At 38.6% G+C, this 16,824-nt stretch overlaps 1 protein-coding gene across 2 annotated transcripts; it reads right to left on the reverse strand.

The window, feature by feature from the left end:
- Window positions 1–789: 789 nt before the first annotated feature.
- Window positions 790–6,052, reverse strand: LOC131334408 (agamous-like MADS-box protein AGL66). 2 transcript variants are annotated; one of them, XM_058369397.1, is made up of 9 exons: window positions 5,727–6,052; window positions 5,292–5,342; window positions 5,153–5,171; window positions 5,005–5,066; window positions 4,657–4,684; window positions 4,491–4,552; window positions 3,975–4,071; window positions 1,773–1,829; window positions 790–1,539 (listed from the first exon to the last, which is right to left on the reverse strand). In XM_058369397.1, the coding sequence occupies exons 1-9, from the start codon at window positions 5,936–5,938 to the stop codon at window positions 1,453–1,455; spliced, it is 675 nt and encodes a 224-aa protein (XP_058225380.1). In that variant the 5' UTR covers window positions 5,939–6,052; the 3' UTR covers window positions 790–1,452. The 2 variants fall into 2 exon arrangements, with proteins under 2 accessions (XP_058225380.1, XP_058225379.1); XM_058369396.1 differs by having other exon boundaries at window positions 854–1,545; window positions 5,727–6,039.
- Window positions 6,053–16,824: the final 10,772 nt, after the last annotated feature.

Raw genomic sequence — 16,824 nt, forward strand, 5'->3', positions numbered from 1 at the left:
TTGGATTTGAATTGGTCTTAAGTCAGTATGAAAGAAATAGCAGAACATGTGCATGAACCCAAATTAAGAATTCAGTATCGAGGTCTACTACCGGTTACAAAACCATTTTCTCCCTGAGAGCTTGGAATTTTCTTGTTAAGATTTCCCATCAAGTGGAGAAAGCATTTTAGCAGAACATACAAAAAATATCTATGATTTGAACTGATCTTGAATTATAAATCACGGCTTAAAGAAATAGCAGAACATATGCATGGACATATAAATATGTACTATAAGAATACCATTTATGAAACCAGAATTAAGAATTCAGTGAAAATTCAAGTTCTACTGGTATCAGTGCTACTCAACAAGAAGTTTCTTCTCGAGAGCATGCAGTTTACCTAAAAATATTTGCATAAAGTGGAGAAAACATTGTAGATGGAATATTATGGAGTGATGTGCCATACTGTTTGCCTTTGAAGTGTTCAAGGTATTAGGTTAGGTAGTTAAGTGAGCACTCTTTAGGCTTCTGCATTTAATCAGGTTGCTGGAGTTGTGCAGGTTATGGTTGATCATTTGTAGCAGCGCAACAGGAACTGGGTAGGGTCTGATTTGTTTATCGTGCTTTAGTTCACAAAAACAATGAAATGTACATGATCGTTACAGTGATGATTTTGTCCGAGAATTTACCGAACAAGTTTTGGGTGTTCTCTGCATAATGAAAACATAAAACAAAACGAATACTCAACAAGGTGTTTTCCTTGACGTTTGACCTTTTCGAATTGTTACTTAATTGAAAACAAAAAGGGTAGTAAGGGGTTTCACAAATTTTGGTTTTTTGACTTGTCTAATCAAACGAACATTTTACTACATCAGAAAAATGGAAAAAGAGGGTAGAGTTTTAGATGTAGGCCGAAATGGGCTTGGCTCTGATACTATGGAGAAATGCTGTATGCAATCTGAAAGCTTGAGACTATTAGGTGGAGAGTCGACATTAGATTAACGCCATAACCCAGTTGTTTATACCCAAGCAATGGGGGACTCTCTTGTAGTGTGATGTCTGCTGTTTAATGCTGATGATGGTCTTTTTGGTTTCTGAGTTGCAAATTTTATGCTATTGATGCTGGTGATCCATAGATGTTGACTTTCTGAATTGAATTCGCATAGTGGTTCTTTTCTAAGGTTCCGATTTTGAAGATGATGCTGTTCAGGCCGAAGTTAACTGGCTGCCATTTTTTCTGGCAGCTGAGTCCGAGTGTAAACCAACCTAAACTGAGTCTTATATCGCAATTGATTTCCCGCCATTATGCTTTGTGTTATTGTCTTTCATACATATAGGTTGTGAACGGCGAATATATAAGCTGTACAAGAAAGATAATCTCTTAGCTCTTTTTACTATTTTCATGCTCACCAGATAATGATTTTTTTTTTTTGTTTTCTTTCTCCTCCTTGCATTTTCTACCATTTTTTGCATTAATCGTAATCAGGCAGACCCTCAAAGAATGAGCTGGACGGCATCTCCACTCCTCCCTCAGAGATGATTTGTCCCATTCGATCCATCTGCATCTAAAACCGAAACTGTCATAAATTTACAACTCTATAAGTAAATCAATGGGTTCGGATTCTCTGAAGTCGAAAACTTGGACCGGACAAAACATTCCAAAACATGACCATTCTTGTGAGAGTCTCCAAGTAAACCAAAACCATTGATGGCAACGGTGGATGTTATAGATTTAGACTGTCTTTTCCTGTCCAAATTAAGGAACGGACAGGATCCAAAAGTACTTGCATACCTTTTCCCCTCGTGGATCATGTGTCAGTAGTTCTTGCTCTTTTTTGATAACATCATTCTGAAATAGGAAAGAAGGCAGTGGAGAGGGGAAAAGATGTTAAAATGGCTACGAGTTGGAAATATTTCTCCTACTAATCCATCTATTTTTAAAGGAAAAATTACAAGACAAACTCCATCTATATAAGCCTTTGGAACCTTTCCATGAAAACAGAGCAACTGTGGAGGCAGAGAAGAGTGAAGCAAACCCACATACCAATGCCCCAACGTCCTATTCGCGCATGTAGGATTTCAAAGTTGGGTGGGCGACCATTAAAAAATTGTAACGTATAAATGGGGATATTCATTTTGCCAATATAAGTTGTAAAAATACTACCAAAACTATTCGTATTGTGTACACATGGGATTGTTCTTTTTGTTTTGGTTTTGGGCCTCACCGGCATTGACATCATCTTTGGAACGACGACACCTCTGTACCTTACGCAACAGGCCATGTATTTGCTCGTGTTTCTCCATCCTATCACTCCAATTTCACATAACGGATGTATACCCCATTCATGTTACGGGTATCTATCCCCCCTTCTTTTCGCGAGAGGAAGAGATACATACCCGTTACATAGGAGACTTTCTCAAAACCCAGATGAGAAAATTCGCAAGTCTAGTAGCAAGCCTACTTCAGATTGTTTCTCTCTGGATTTTATTGCTGGGATTGGGAATTCCTAGCTGCCCTTTTGCTTTTTAGTTTGTTAGTGAGTTGTTTCTTCTGAATTTGATAATTGAACTTCCACCATAAGAAAGGGAAATTCAAGCCCCAAATCTTCTTTCTTCCATTTTTCTTTTTGGTCTTTTTAGCGTTTAAATACTTGGGTGTTTTGGGGTTTGCATCACTCATCTCTCTCACACTTGCTCTGTTTTTTTGGGCAGCCATTGGAATTGGTTTCCCCCTACAAGACCACTGTTCTGTTACAAAAATGCTACAGGTACCGAAATTGGGGGACCGAAATCGGACCGACGGCCTCCGGCGGGCCGTCTCCGGCCACCGGACGGCCGATCCGAGCCGTCCAAAAATTCTAAAAAAAAAAACCGAGGGGCCCCCCGCGGGAATCAACGTCATCCGAGGTGTGTAGGGTGCTTGATCGGAGCACCCCTTTTCGTGTGTATATGTAAAAATCCCTCGGTTTTTTTTTTTAGAATTTTTGGACGGCTCGGATCGGCCGTCCGGTGGCCGGAGACGGCCCGCCGGAGGCCGTCGGTCCGATTTCGGTCCCCCAATTTCGGTACCTGTAGCAACACTCGTTCTGTTAAGGGACACTTTAGACACAGAATCTGTAGTGGGCCTCACACCATAATTTATGCACAGAATCTGTGTAGTTAGACTTTCAGTTTAGTAGTTCTCTAACAGCAACATACATATCCCCAATGGGATGACTAAAGTGTAATTTTCAACAAAAAATGAGATTTATTTAGGTAATAGATTTTGACAATCTATTTTTTGATAACCGCACTCCAATATTTGTCTTTCAGTGTTTAAAATACGCTTAACAAGAATACTAAAGGATAAACATTGGAATGTGGTTACAAAAAGTGGAGTGCCAAAATTATTACTCTATATTTATTGAGTTTTATTTAGTTGCTACGCCGTAGAGTAAAAAGAAGTTCCTATAAAATGGCTAAAAATGTGTGCTAAGTTGAAATGAGATCCACTTTAAAATAGTACTCCCTCCGTCCCTTCCTTTTTTAAGTGTCCTGTTTCGTAATTTCAACTTATTAAAAAGACATCATCATTACACCTTTCACATCAACTTTTTCCTCCACTTTCCCTACTTACCCATCATTATTACACTTTTATTCACTAACTTTTCAAAATGAAATCTACTTTTAGGGACAAAATAGACAATGCACCAACTTTTACCCCCCTAACTTTACAAAATGGACACTTATTAAGGGACAGCCCAAAATGGAATACTGGACACAAAAAAAAGGACGGAGGGAGTAGTAACAATTGTATTGTAGTTTGAGAATTTACTTCCCTTTTATCCGTTTGCACTTCTGTTTTTCTCTTTATTCATATGAAATCACAAAACTAATTAATATGTACATGAATACGGTTAAAAAAAGAGAGTGCCAGTGAATAACAAGGGATTCCCAAATGCCATTGTATTTTTCTTGTGATTGCTCATTGAAAGGCTTGTAAGTGATTGCGTACCTTTCGTTGTATGAGACGGATCATCGTCTTCAACAGCGCCTTTTCGCATGACTCAAGTTCCTCCGCAGATGCATATGAAATGTTGGGCTCATATATACTTCACCAAACAATTAACCAAGTTGATGGTTCATTTCTTTTTGCTTGGAAATTGCTATAATCCACATTTATTTGATATTCACCTCAGAATCGCGCGATACGAATTCGTATTTTACATAAATTTAGAATATCAGTCTTCAATTCATATCTTTTGTATAAAAATTCATAAACATTAGGAAGTACATTCATAAAATCAACTTTAAATTCATAACATTGGTGCATTATGAGATTTTGTGTTGATTTTTTGAATTTTTAAACAGATGTAATGGAATTCTATAAAAATATTATGAATCTTTAAATAAATATTGTAAAGCTTTTTATACAAAACATTATCAATTTCTACGTAAAACGTTACATGAAATCGAAATTATGTATATTAGTAGCATTTTCGTGAAAATTAATACACGTACTGTCTCTAACCTCAGTTGTTCCTGAGCCATTTGTATCTGTTGTTCCAAAGTAATGATTTCCTCATGGAGTTTCTGAAACACAAAATGGAGAAATAAATATAATCATCAACAAATTAATTCAAAAGGGTTGTTTAATTTACGCCGTCATTAATCCAGGGGGCGAAATTGTTTTGTACCTTTGCAATGGAGTTAGAATCCGTTGGACTGTTGAATAGGGAAAAAGAGAATTATGTAGTTAGAAACTAACTTCAACTTAGGGATTGACGTTTTACCAATGGTGGGAGATCAGTCGAACCTGGGACAACATGAGTGTTGTCCCCATCTGGGCCGTCCAATTTCGGCAGTGGACGGCTTGGATTTCATCTCGACTGTGCATGGATGGACAGATGAACTATTCAGCCGAGATGAAATTTGAGCTGTCTATCGCCGAAATGGACAATCCGGATGGAGACAACAAGGTTGTTACGAATTCATGTGTAAATGTTATGAATTTGAGAGAGAGAGAGAGAGAGAGAGAGAGGTACCTAAATGTTTTGAGGGCAATGTCATCTTCATTTCTTATTTCGTCTATCGTTCTTATCAAATACTGCATATAATTGTAAAGAAATAAACAAAATCCTATCATTCAATTTTAAAAAAATTCATTTCAAGGGCAACTACAATCATATATACCTCTTGGTTTTCAAGAGCGCTGCAAATCAAAACAATGGATTAAATTAATTTATGTGTAAATGTGAAAATAACTAATTAATTGGGCTATCAACACAGCTGAAGGAATATCAAAACCAACATAAAATTAAAAAGACCGTACCGCCTTTTGTCATGATCAAGAGATACGAAACGATAAAGAACATCTTCTATCCTGCAGAAAAATGGAGTAATTATCTTCAGCTTTATAATGGGAACCAAAACAAATTAGTATAATGAAAGAACCATTGCGTTCCTAATCGGATTTATGTCATAATGAAAATTTTCGTGGGATGGTATGATGCGTAGCATCGATAGAAGATAAGATGAAGATAATATAGTAAAGAAATTTTGATTTGTCTATCGCAGGTCTGTCAATGCGGTAATCAGGAAGAGAATATACATTTACCTATAGATGTGTATACATATACTTCTGTAGAGAGAGAGAGAGAGAGAGAGAGAGAGAGAGAGAGAGAGAGAGAGAGAGAGAGAGAGAGAGAGAGAGAGAGAGAGAGAGAGAGAGAGAGAGAGAGAGAGAGAGAGAGAGAGAGAGAGAGACCTGCTCTTGGCTGAGAAATGACTGAAATGGCCGTTAGGAGAGTGGAAGACAAGAGCGACGTCAATGTTGCATAGAACTGATAGCTCGTAGGCCTTCTTGATGAGTCCATTTCTTCGTCTTGAGAAGGTTAGTTGTCTCTTGGCATCGTTCTCAATCTTTACGACTTGATGTTTAACACGATCCGTTTTTCGTTTATTTACATCGTCTCCCATTCGATCGATAAGGGAATAAGGGGAGAGGAAGGGAGATTTTTTAGAAATGAGGAGTTGAGGGTTGGTGTTGGGGAGTTCTGGTATTTTTAGCCCCTAAAAGAGAGGAAAAGTTGGTCTTTAGAAGTGGTGAATGTGCAAGATTCTCTCTTCCCCCTTTCGCTTTGAAACATTATGCAATATTTTGGTTTCGGGGGAAAATTATTATTTGCTCCTGGAGTAACGCAATGTGGTGCTCCAGAAGCTTTTTCTGCCACACATTAGTATGAGCTTCACCACAACGTGTGTGGCTCACATGCCAATGTGTGGTGAAAAGACCTCTAGTGGTGCTCTAGGAGCACTGAGTAATCTCTCTGGTTTGAGAAAGGCTACTAAAACCAAGTTGCTACAATTCAAGCTCGTGTTCGTTTGTTAAAAGCTTGTTTAATGGTTCGTTACATAACAAGACAAGCTTGAACAATTTTAAAGCTTTCCATTACCCTTTGATTTGAAGCTTTCCATAGTGTTGTTGTGCCCTAATGATCAAAACCAAACACACCAAAATACACACAAACACAGAGACACAAGTTTTTACCTGGTTCTCCAAAAAACGGGCGCCAGAATATTCCAATATGAGAGGTGGTTACAAAAATTTTGCTCACACTGAAACCTACAGGAAATTTTACAAAAATTATTTGCTCACACTGAGACTATCACGCCCCAAATCCGGGAGCATGACCGGCCGTGTACCATGAAGCAATCATGGGACACGAAGCCTAATTAAAAATATTTTTAGCAACTTGAAACAAATAAAGAAAAAACTGGATATTTTATTACAATAAATGTGCGACACGAAACCAATTTTTTTCTTAAGCAAATGACACGATATGCGATATTTCAATCTCAAAATTCCACAATGAACTGCCAATAAATAAAAGTGTGGAAGCTAATAAATAAAAGTGCGGAAGCTTTGTGACAATAGAAAAGAAATAAAAATGCAGACGTCCTAGAGGTCCAAACAGAAGGTCCTGACAAAGCCACAGAGTCCACTATAACGCTCCATGAACTAACCTGAAAAAAAATGTGGAATAAATTCGTCAGCTGACGAGCTCAGTGAGTAGTTAAGCATGCTAAGGGTGATAATACAAAGTGGCATACTTTTGAACAAACGATAATGAGGGTTCCAAAAAGTGGTTTCAAATTAATAAGGGAGATAGATAGTTCAACGAATACTAATAGCAAACCAAATATTGAACAAAGAGATCAACAGCTCAACAAATAGTATCCATATGATGAATAACGGATTAATGAATAGCAACAACAATAATCGAATCACCACAATAATTATACCAAACAATGAGTCGTCCAATAATATCCAAAAGTTGAACAACGATAAACGGAAGTATAAACCGGAGTGGGAACCATATTAACCAATTACCAAATCATCAACTGCCAAATATTTTCTCAGGGCTTAGCCCGTTGGATCCAATACCGTACTTAGAGTCACCACAGGATGGCGCCTGGGACCTTTTCCCCAAGCCGATCCGGAATAGGGTCACAGGGTATTCCACAAGTCTTTTCCCTATCCGTTGAGCACTAGAGTCACAGGGTATTTCTCAAGTCTTTTCCCTAACGGCCAAAGTCACCACGATATGTCATGGGTCTTTTCCTTGGACTTTAATAAATACAAATATAGTCCATGGTCCCAAACACAAATAGAACAACGGTGAGCCGGAGGCACCTGCACCAGAATTATTCCCTGTACTGTTGCAGAGTCACAATAATATTATGGAGTCAACGAATAGACGACAATAAAAGTCCGGACAATCGATCAATCACAAATATTCTCAATTAACCTTGTATGCCGAAGGGTACGTCAATTGTCAATAATTATGAGAGCAACGAATAAGAATAATAATCATCGGATCACAACAAACAGCGAATTGTCAAGAATAGATTGGCTCAAGAGAATTCCAAAGAAAGGGATCACATGCTTAACCACTCACCTTAAGTCGAAATACGATAGCCAATGTAACGGATGATAAGACCTCCTAATCTGAATCACAATGGAAGTAAATGAATAACTATAAGTATTTACATTTAATGTCTGCCAACACTATACTACTAAATTACCATGGCACCAACAGTTATATGCTCATAATTCTACCCACCATCACCCATGCACACCATCAGCCGACACGCACCACACTCTCTCTCTCTCTGAAGTACCAAACAAAAACCCAACCAAAATTGTTTCCAGATAACCCTATAACGACAAAAGGAAAAAGGGGATTAATGAAATAATAAAGTACCACTTCAAGAAGCCAATACTAGAAGAGTTGTAAAACCACCGTATTGTCTTCGACTGCCGCAGCGCTCTCTCGTTACCTCAGTGCTTAGAATAAAAGAACCGTAGTTTTGTATAGGGTAAAATATGTATTAAGAATCAAAGGCGCTCTCTCTCCAGCTAATTAAATACTCTACTAACCGGCCCGACTCAAGTACTAAAAGCTAAGTCCGACCCAAATAAAACTAAGCAGCCCAACAGTATAATATACACATCCAAATCAGCCCAATATTACATATAAAAATAAAATATAAGCTACTCGAGTTTAGATGAATTTTCAAAATAAGTGTAGTAAATGACAACCTACTTCTTTTTATTTATTATGACGAAGTTTGAAAAAGAAAAATGAAAGATTTAATTATTTGCGTCAAAATACTTTCTTTTTTTTTTAAACTGAAAAAGTGGGATGTCACAAAGACAACTTAGGCATTAGAATCTCATTAGGTTGGTGATGTAACGCCTCAAGCAGACCACATGGCCCAAAAGCTTAAGCACAAGGTACCAGTAGTAGCCCACAAGATTTGTTATATGCCCAAGATCATCCATGTAGACTTTCGATGTGGGACGGGGTGTTACAATCTCCCCAACTTTATAGCCTCATACCCTCGCGAGGGGTTGAGCACTATAATCACCAATACAAATCAAACCAACAACCAAATCAAACCAAACTCCAAGGCCCACATGGCCGTGTACATGGATGGCTTTGATACCACCTGTAACGCCCCGAGCATACCACTGGCCCAGTACCTTGATTTTGATCCACAAGCCACACCACATGGCCCAAAAGCTTAAGCACAAGGTACTAGTAGTAGCCCACAAGGTTTGTTATATGCCCAAGATCATCCATGTAGACTTCCGATGTGGAACGGGGTGTTACAGGTGATGCATCTCATCTCGAATTTGAGTGTTTGTTTCTCTAGATGCAAGAAAGATGATTTATGCTTGATCTGTCACTCTTTGGCATCTTAATTACTCGGACAACACTTTGTTTGGTAGTTATGAAGAAGAAAAGAAAAGAAAGGGAACGTAAAAAATTTGCTCTTCCATTGTTCGGTTGGGAGAGAAAAAGGGGAGAAAATAGCGAATTCAATATTTGTGCACATTACGTAGCATTTTGCATTTCTACCCATTTTCTTTTTGTTCTTTTCTGTCACTTTCCTTAAATTTCAATTATATCGCTAAGCTTTGTGAGAGCGCAACCACCCGGCACTCGTGTGACCGTTGCACGTGTGGGTAGACTTTATTGAAAATACGATTTTTGGCATAAAACACTGTCAAAGACTTGCAATTAAACAAGTACTTGACAAAACTCAGAGTCGTACTTGGTTTAGGTCCAAGAACCATGAATGACTCTTATAGAAAGGCTTGATCCTTGCATCACCACAGACGGGTCCGGGGGCTAAGGTACCGAGTGAGAAGGTGTTAGGCACCCACTCTGCCAAATCTGACAATTGGCCTCTACTCATCACCATTGGTTTAAATCATCTCTATCCTAAATGCATGAGACTTAAGCAAACAGATAGGTAGGTTTTAGTAAACATGTTTTTGAAAAAGGAGTCTTTTGTAAAAGGGAAAAATCATTTGAAAAACTACCTCCGTCGAATGCAATACACAAAAAAGAAAACAAAAGCATACAACTTATGGATGAAGGCCTAGAGATGAACAACCTATTATCATCCTGTATCCACATGTGATGATTGACAGCCATCCTTAGGTCCTCATACGGTCCTTAGATCTAAACTAGCACACAAGAAAGATTAATCCGCCGTTGCGAATGCGGGAAGGGTCTTTACTTCTAGGCAGTGGCGGACCTAGGATTTGTGCCAAATGGAGGCACATATATAACATTAACAACCTTAACAAAAAATTAAAATTGTATAAAACAGAATGTAACTATCCGTGATAGAGCAAAAAACAACCAAACAAATTAAGGACTAATTTTTTCGAACAATCAAAAGCTATATCCCAAACTCTAATGGAAAAATTAATAAAAAGTCCTAATTTATCTAGATCTAATTTAACTGTTTAGATGCAAAGTATTTTGGATGCAGTTTCTCAAGTTTAAATCTTCAATTTGAAGTTGCAATATTCAATCTATAGAAAAAAGCCAATCAAAAGCCCTTGGAGAGAGAGAGAGAGTAGATGGTGTGGTGGGAGATGCGTGGGGTACATGGATAGTGTGTCAGCAAACCTCTTTTTTTTTTTTTTTTTTTTGGTAAGTAAAAATTTTTATAACACCAAAAACCGCAAGAAGCTACAAAACCTCATAGGGGCATACCCCTAGCAAACCTATACAGCAGTTTCAAAAATGAAAAAATACAGATTCCTATCTACACGTATTGATCCCAAAAATTCGAGAATCTAGAAGCCAATCATCACACAACCCCCTATTTTGGGCTGTAAACTTCACAGTAGTCCAAGAACTTAACCTGGCTCGAATGGCATCAAAAATGGCACGAACAACCTCAGGGATACCTTTGGAACTACCTTGAAAGATCCTGGAATTCCGTTCACCCCATAGAAAATAAACTGAAGCAGCCAAAGACAGCTTATAAATGTAATTCCGGAAACCCTTACCCGCACGATTCTGCCCAGCCCATTCAAGCTCTTGAGATAGAGGCACAACAGCCTTACAAATGCCATTACGTATCATAATTTGCCCCCAAGTAGCAGCAGAAAAGTCACACTCAAAAAATAAATGATTATGAGACTCCATACCATTCAAACACAACACACACAGGGAACTCGCAGTTACACCCCAACTGACCAATCTGTCCCTAGTGGACAGCCTGCCCAGGATAGCAAGCCACTCAATAAAGCTCCACCGTGGCACACCTTGACTAAACCATACCAAGGGATGCCAAGGTTGGATAGGAGACCGATGTCTACATGCCTCCCAAGCAGATTTTACAGAGAAAGAACCATCAGCAGTTAAGGTCCAGGCAACCTTATCACACTCAGAGACGGTAGGCAAAAAGGTATCAGGAGTATTCCGTATAATGTTCAACACAGCTCTGTTTCGTTGCCTTGGCCAGTTCCATCCACCTTGACCAACAATAGAAGACACCTTAGCACGTAAGGCAAGACCTCTATTTGTCACCACAGTCTCCCCAAATGTCAGCAGACCTCTTGAGAATCAAAGATGGGTATCAGCGTAATAGAAACTGCCAAACTTGTTTTACAATGCGTGAAAGCATAATAGAAGAAGGAAAAAAACTTGCAGCTGTGGGGGCATGTGATCCCACGTGCCTTTGAATGGGTCCGCCCCTGCTTATAGGGGAAGTTACCCTAAAGCTAACGAGCATAACAAAGGTCTGAATTAAATGGGTGCATGCAACATGTGATATTAAACTAGACATTCAACTACATAGAAATAGAAAACATGTATGATATAATTGAACTACGTTGAATTAGCATGCAACAAGAACACATTAGAAAACTAGCTAAAACTGAAAACCTGACCGAATTAGAAGACTTTCCAAATTAAGAAACCCAACCAAGTTAGGAAAGTAACTCAATTAGGAAATCTGACTGGATTAGGAAACTTTCCAAATTAGGAAGTCGGGTCAAATTAGGAAAGTAACCCGATTAGAAAACTATATGCATCGACAGGCTACTCATGGATAGACCATGAGGGCAAAACAGCTAATTAAACGAACATCATACTAATATGTGACATGCAAGGGTAAAAAGGTAATTTGGCATGCTGGGGTGAAATTGGTAGCATAACTACTGTAATCGGATAGAGTAACAACCGTAATCGAGCAGCATAACGGTATGGGCTAACAGATCAAGGTGCATGCGGACAACATAACGACAGGGGTAAAATGATAAATGTGCATGCGGGCAGAGTAACGACTACGTGGATACACGTGCAGGTGAATACAGATCGAATAATAGCAGGATAATCTATTAAAGAACTAAAACGAGCAACACTACGACTAAACATGCACGAAGGGCAAAATAGTCATTATGCATGAACTATCTAAACCCTAACTTATCATTCATGAAAGCTACGCTAGCATGCAATATTAAAACAAATCGAAAAACCTAAACTTGCATAAACTAAACAAGAATATAAAATAAATCCGAAACATGCGACTAGCTAATTAAACTAAGCAACAATTAACTAGTAGCTACACTAGACTAAAGAATAAAGAAAATAAAAAAGAACGACCTACCTTGATTCCACAAGATCAAGCGGATTGCCCTTAGAAACTGAGCGATTATGTGAACTAGATTGCCTGTAGGGGAGCAACCTTGATGCAAGATGCCTTCGGCAGCCTAACGGTGTAGGAAAGACTTTACTGTGCCCGAATACTAGCTAAGAAACCTTATCTTGCTCTCAAGCAGTGAATGAACCAAACGATTTTGAACTTTCTAAATGAGTTGAAACTTATGGAGGTAAGGAGTTTATAGGCTTGTCCGTGGGGAAAAATGAGTTAAAATTTTGATGTGGGACTATGAAAAATACTGAAAAATGCGAACACCGAGGAAAAATAACAAAATGGCGTTGTGGCACCACACGAAGGCCGGCCCGGCCTTGGCCCATGCTTATGGGCTCGGGCAGGCCTCCCTCAGTCCGGGTCTCGTTCGGGTTTGTTTTGATGCGTTTCGGGCTTTTTGGGTAAAAAAAGCGACGATTTGTACTAAAAATAGGACTTTTATGGACTAAAATGAATTGTTCTATGGATTAAAAAGACTCAAACATTTTCAAAAGAATAATTTAAAATGGAATGCAACGTTATTTAAAAGAAAGTTTGGAATTTTAATAAAAACATTTTGAAAGAAACGACGAAAGGCTATCTTTGAACACCAATGCATTAAGATTACTTCTCTAGGATAACCATAATCGAAAGCAACATTCTCATCATTGGACGGCCGTTTGGCGGGAGGCCTAAGCATTACGGATTATCAAATGGAGTGTCTACACTTTGCCAGCGGGTTTAACCTCTTCAAATTGGAAACCCTCAGTTAGTTAATTATTCCATCCGTCCCAAAATATTGGTCCATCTTTTCTTTTTTGGATGTCCTAAAATTATAATCCATTTTGACAAGTCAATGAGGAAAGATTGATCTCTTTTCTTTTTTGCCCTTTACTTCCCATATTCAAATTTAAACACAAAATTGAAACTGAAAATGTATTAGAGCCTAAAAAGTAGTCAGTGCATTTTAAAATGGAGGGTAAAAGTATTACAAAGAGGAATAATTGGTGAATGATTTGTTGCAGCTAGTCTTTTCAGAGTGCATAGTATCCTTTGGGAGATTGTGATGCCCCGCCCCTGGGGAGTTTCAGGTAGTGGTCGATTGGCTTGAGGGTTGTTGGGACCCGTGCGGGGGCTATCTGACCAAGGACTAGAGAGGTCAGCCGCGGGTGGTCCCACATCGCTTGGTAAAGTGTAAGTTGTGTGCTATAACTAATAAATCGTCATCCTAACTTGTACAAGGCCTTTTAAAGCCGTGAGGACACCAAAACTCATTGGAACTTCACAGTTAAACGTGCTCACCCTGGAATAATCCTGGGATGGCTGACCTTATTGGGAAGTCTGATGGGGTTTGGCGTTCAAAGTGGAGAATATTGTACAGGGTGGGAGCAGGTTGTTACATATGATATGAAGGACATAGTATCCTTTGTTGCAGCTGCTTTTTAAATGCATCCATTCTTTTTGGATTTCAAAGCTGGTCTTTCAGTGCATCCCTTGTCCATTTGAAATTCTTGGTTTTGTTGGTGAAGGAAATGTTATTTTATTTAGAGGTCTTTGATTGCATCTTCATTGTTTTTTTTTTTTGGGTTTCTTGTGTGTGATGAAGCTTGTCTTTCAATTGATCCCTTTCGCTTTGAATCTCTTGGATTTGTTGCTGGAGTTCATTAATCACAGCTTCATCATTGTCTGCAAGAAATCACGGAGTTCACCCATCTTCGTGTTCTGCAATTATTCCTTCACTGAAATTCATATAATCTAGAGCAAGGTAGGTATTTGGAACCAGTGTCTCTCCTAATCCTGATTGTGATTCAAATGGTGTTTGTTGTTCAGAACAGGAGATTGGGAGACCGGGAGGTATTTGGTCTTGTTCATTTTGTTGTATGTCGTCGAGTCCTTTTACTGGCATTTTAGGTGGCAAAGTTTGAGAAGCTGGTGTATACCTTAGAGACTGCAGCATATACACTAGAGTCACCTGGTCGTCTTCATTTACAACTTCAGGGTGTGTTATGTTGTAGATATTAGTCTCTTCACGTGTTTGTTGAAATTCATTGTCATTTACCTGGGAAAATGATTTGTTAGGAAATGTATATGTGACTTATATGTGAACTATCTATGTGAACTGTGTGTTGATCTATGTGAACTATGCGTTGGTCCATGTTAAGTCCTATGAGTAGTGTTTTAGGTTAAAATATCGATCTAAGTCAAATCTTGAACATCTTCCAATCTTGTTTCTAGCTCTGAGGTGTCCCAGTTTAGCTGCTTGGGTGTTGAAGCACATTCGTGTGTTCACAAAGCTAGTACTGCAAGAACAGTTAAGGAAATTATTAGAATAGTATACAATACACATAATTCACTAGCTATAATTAGTTTTAACTTACCATCAATGTCATCACACATTGATGACATTAGAACCAAGATACTAAATTGGAACCAAGAAAAACCCCATAACCTGTAGTAGAACGCCTGTTAAGTTGATCACCTGCCCAATTGGCATAAGAAAATGCAACCAAAGATAAAGGACAAGAAGTGGAATGAAACCCATAATGAAGTGTGCCCTTAATATAGCTCAAGATTTTTTTAATTGCCACAAAATGACTCAAATGTGGAGTATGCATGTGCTGGCACTCCTGATTAACAGGATAGGAAATCTCAGGTCTTGTTAGTGTCAAATACTATAAACTTCCCACCAAAGTTCTAAACAAAGTCACATCTTGAAACAAAGGATCTGGATTTAGATGAGTAGGCTTGATAGATGAAGGTGATGGACTAGGTTTGCACTCAGCCATCCCTACTTTGTGAAGAAGGTCAGTGGAAAACTTGGTTTATGTCAAGACCAAACCAGAGGCATCTCTTTGAAACTCAAGTTCAAGAAAGTAGTTAAGAGAGCCTAAATCCTTCATGCAAATCTAGACCTAAGAACCTTAATGAGATCAGTAAGTGACTCTGAATTATTTCCAGTGAGTATGATATCATCCACATAAACAAGCAAGTAGATAACAATGGTGTCTTTGGATAGAATGAATAAGGAAGAATCTGCAAAACTATTGGTAAAACCATTGCTAAGCAAGAAACTGGAGAGCATTGTAAACCAGGCCCTAAGTGTTTGTTTGAGATCATATAGAGCTTTGGTTAACTTGTATACATGATCTGGATATGCTAAATCTTTATACCCTTGTTTCATATACACTTTTTCATGGCTTATCTACTATTTTGGTCCTTATAAATATGATCAGGTTTCATTTTCATCCCTACAATTTTAACGATGTCAATTTTGTCCTTTTAATATTGATGTTGGTTCAATGTTAACCTTACCATTAATTGACTAAGAGAACTTGTAATTGACTAACAGATCTTGCTGATGTGTAAAATAGGGGCATGACTTGGAGCTTACTTTTGCCACCTAACCACCAAACATACTGACCCCATATGCAAGGACATGACCCACCCGACTCAAACTCTCCTAGAATGTCTAACTAGCTCCTCTTATCTGGCCCACCACTTCTTGTAACAACTCGGATTCTCAAACACCTCTACTTATCTAATGAACCCAAAGAACAAATCGAAAGATTTACGCCAGTAATTCAAATCAAGAAAGGCTTTTCCCCCACTTTCTTTTATAGTTTACATAAATTTGCATATCCACCTTGTTACATACCCTTTCCAACCCATGACCCTACTGCCTAAGAGAACACCCCCGGCTCTCCTAGCCTCCCCCCTTCTATTTGTCTTGTTTCTCAAATATATATAGGCTCTCCTAGCCTCCCCTTCTATTTGTCTTATTTCTCAAATATATATAGGCCATGCACAATTCCCTTGGCACTTCACGTGGGCACACACGCACACTTATTAGCCACCTTATGCTTTCCATGCAACAAACATATATATCCACCCAATTCATTGCCCCACTGCTAGAAATTAACAAAAAAAAAAAACTAATGGACCGTTCTCTCCATTTTTGTCCTTTTCTTTTATCAAAAGGGATTAATTTTTGATCCATCTTTCATATGTAATACCCATGCAACACACACACATACACGTGTACACGGCATGTCCACTTTGTGCACCAATAATCATGTTATTCAAATTACGGGTATTACAACTTCGTCAATTGTTTCTTCTATCAAGCGTCCACTCTCCATCCAGTCTTCATCGCTCGCACGCGCGCGCACACACACACACACTCTCTCTCTCTCTCTCAATTATTCCCTACTTGATAAACAGTATTAGAAGATGATGACCAACCCAATTCCCAACAAGTGTAGAACTTGATAAAGTTTTGGTTTTCAATGCCGAACAAATGAATTCACAGCAAGCCTCCCTGGATCTTGAGGGCTTCGAAGGAAGAGTTTAAATTGTAT

Source organism: Rhododendron vialii, chromosome 7a (assembly GCF_030253575.1).
Source record: "Rhododendron vialii isolate Sample 1 chromosome 7a, ASM3025357v1".
NCBI classification, from domain to species: Eukaryota; Viridiplantae; Streptophyta; class Magnoliopsida; order Ericales; family Ericaceae; genus Rhododendron; species Rhododendron vialii.

Excerpts from the sequence above, each read along its gene's own strand:
- LOC131334408 (XM_058369396.1), bottom strand. The coding sequence starts at position 5,938 with ATGGGAGACGATGTAAATAAACGAAAAACGGATCGTGTTAAACATCAA. Across the intron at positions 4,553-4,656 it reads ATTCTAACTCCATTGCAAAG|AAACTCCATGAGGAAATCAT; the intron begins GTACAAAACAAT and ends TTTGTGTTTCAG. Across the intron at positions 4,072-4,490 it reads ATGGCTCAGGAACAACTGAG|TATATATGAGCCCAACATTT; the intron begins GTTAGAGACAGT and ends TGTTTGGTGAAG.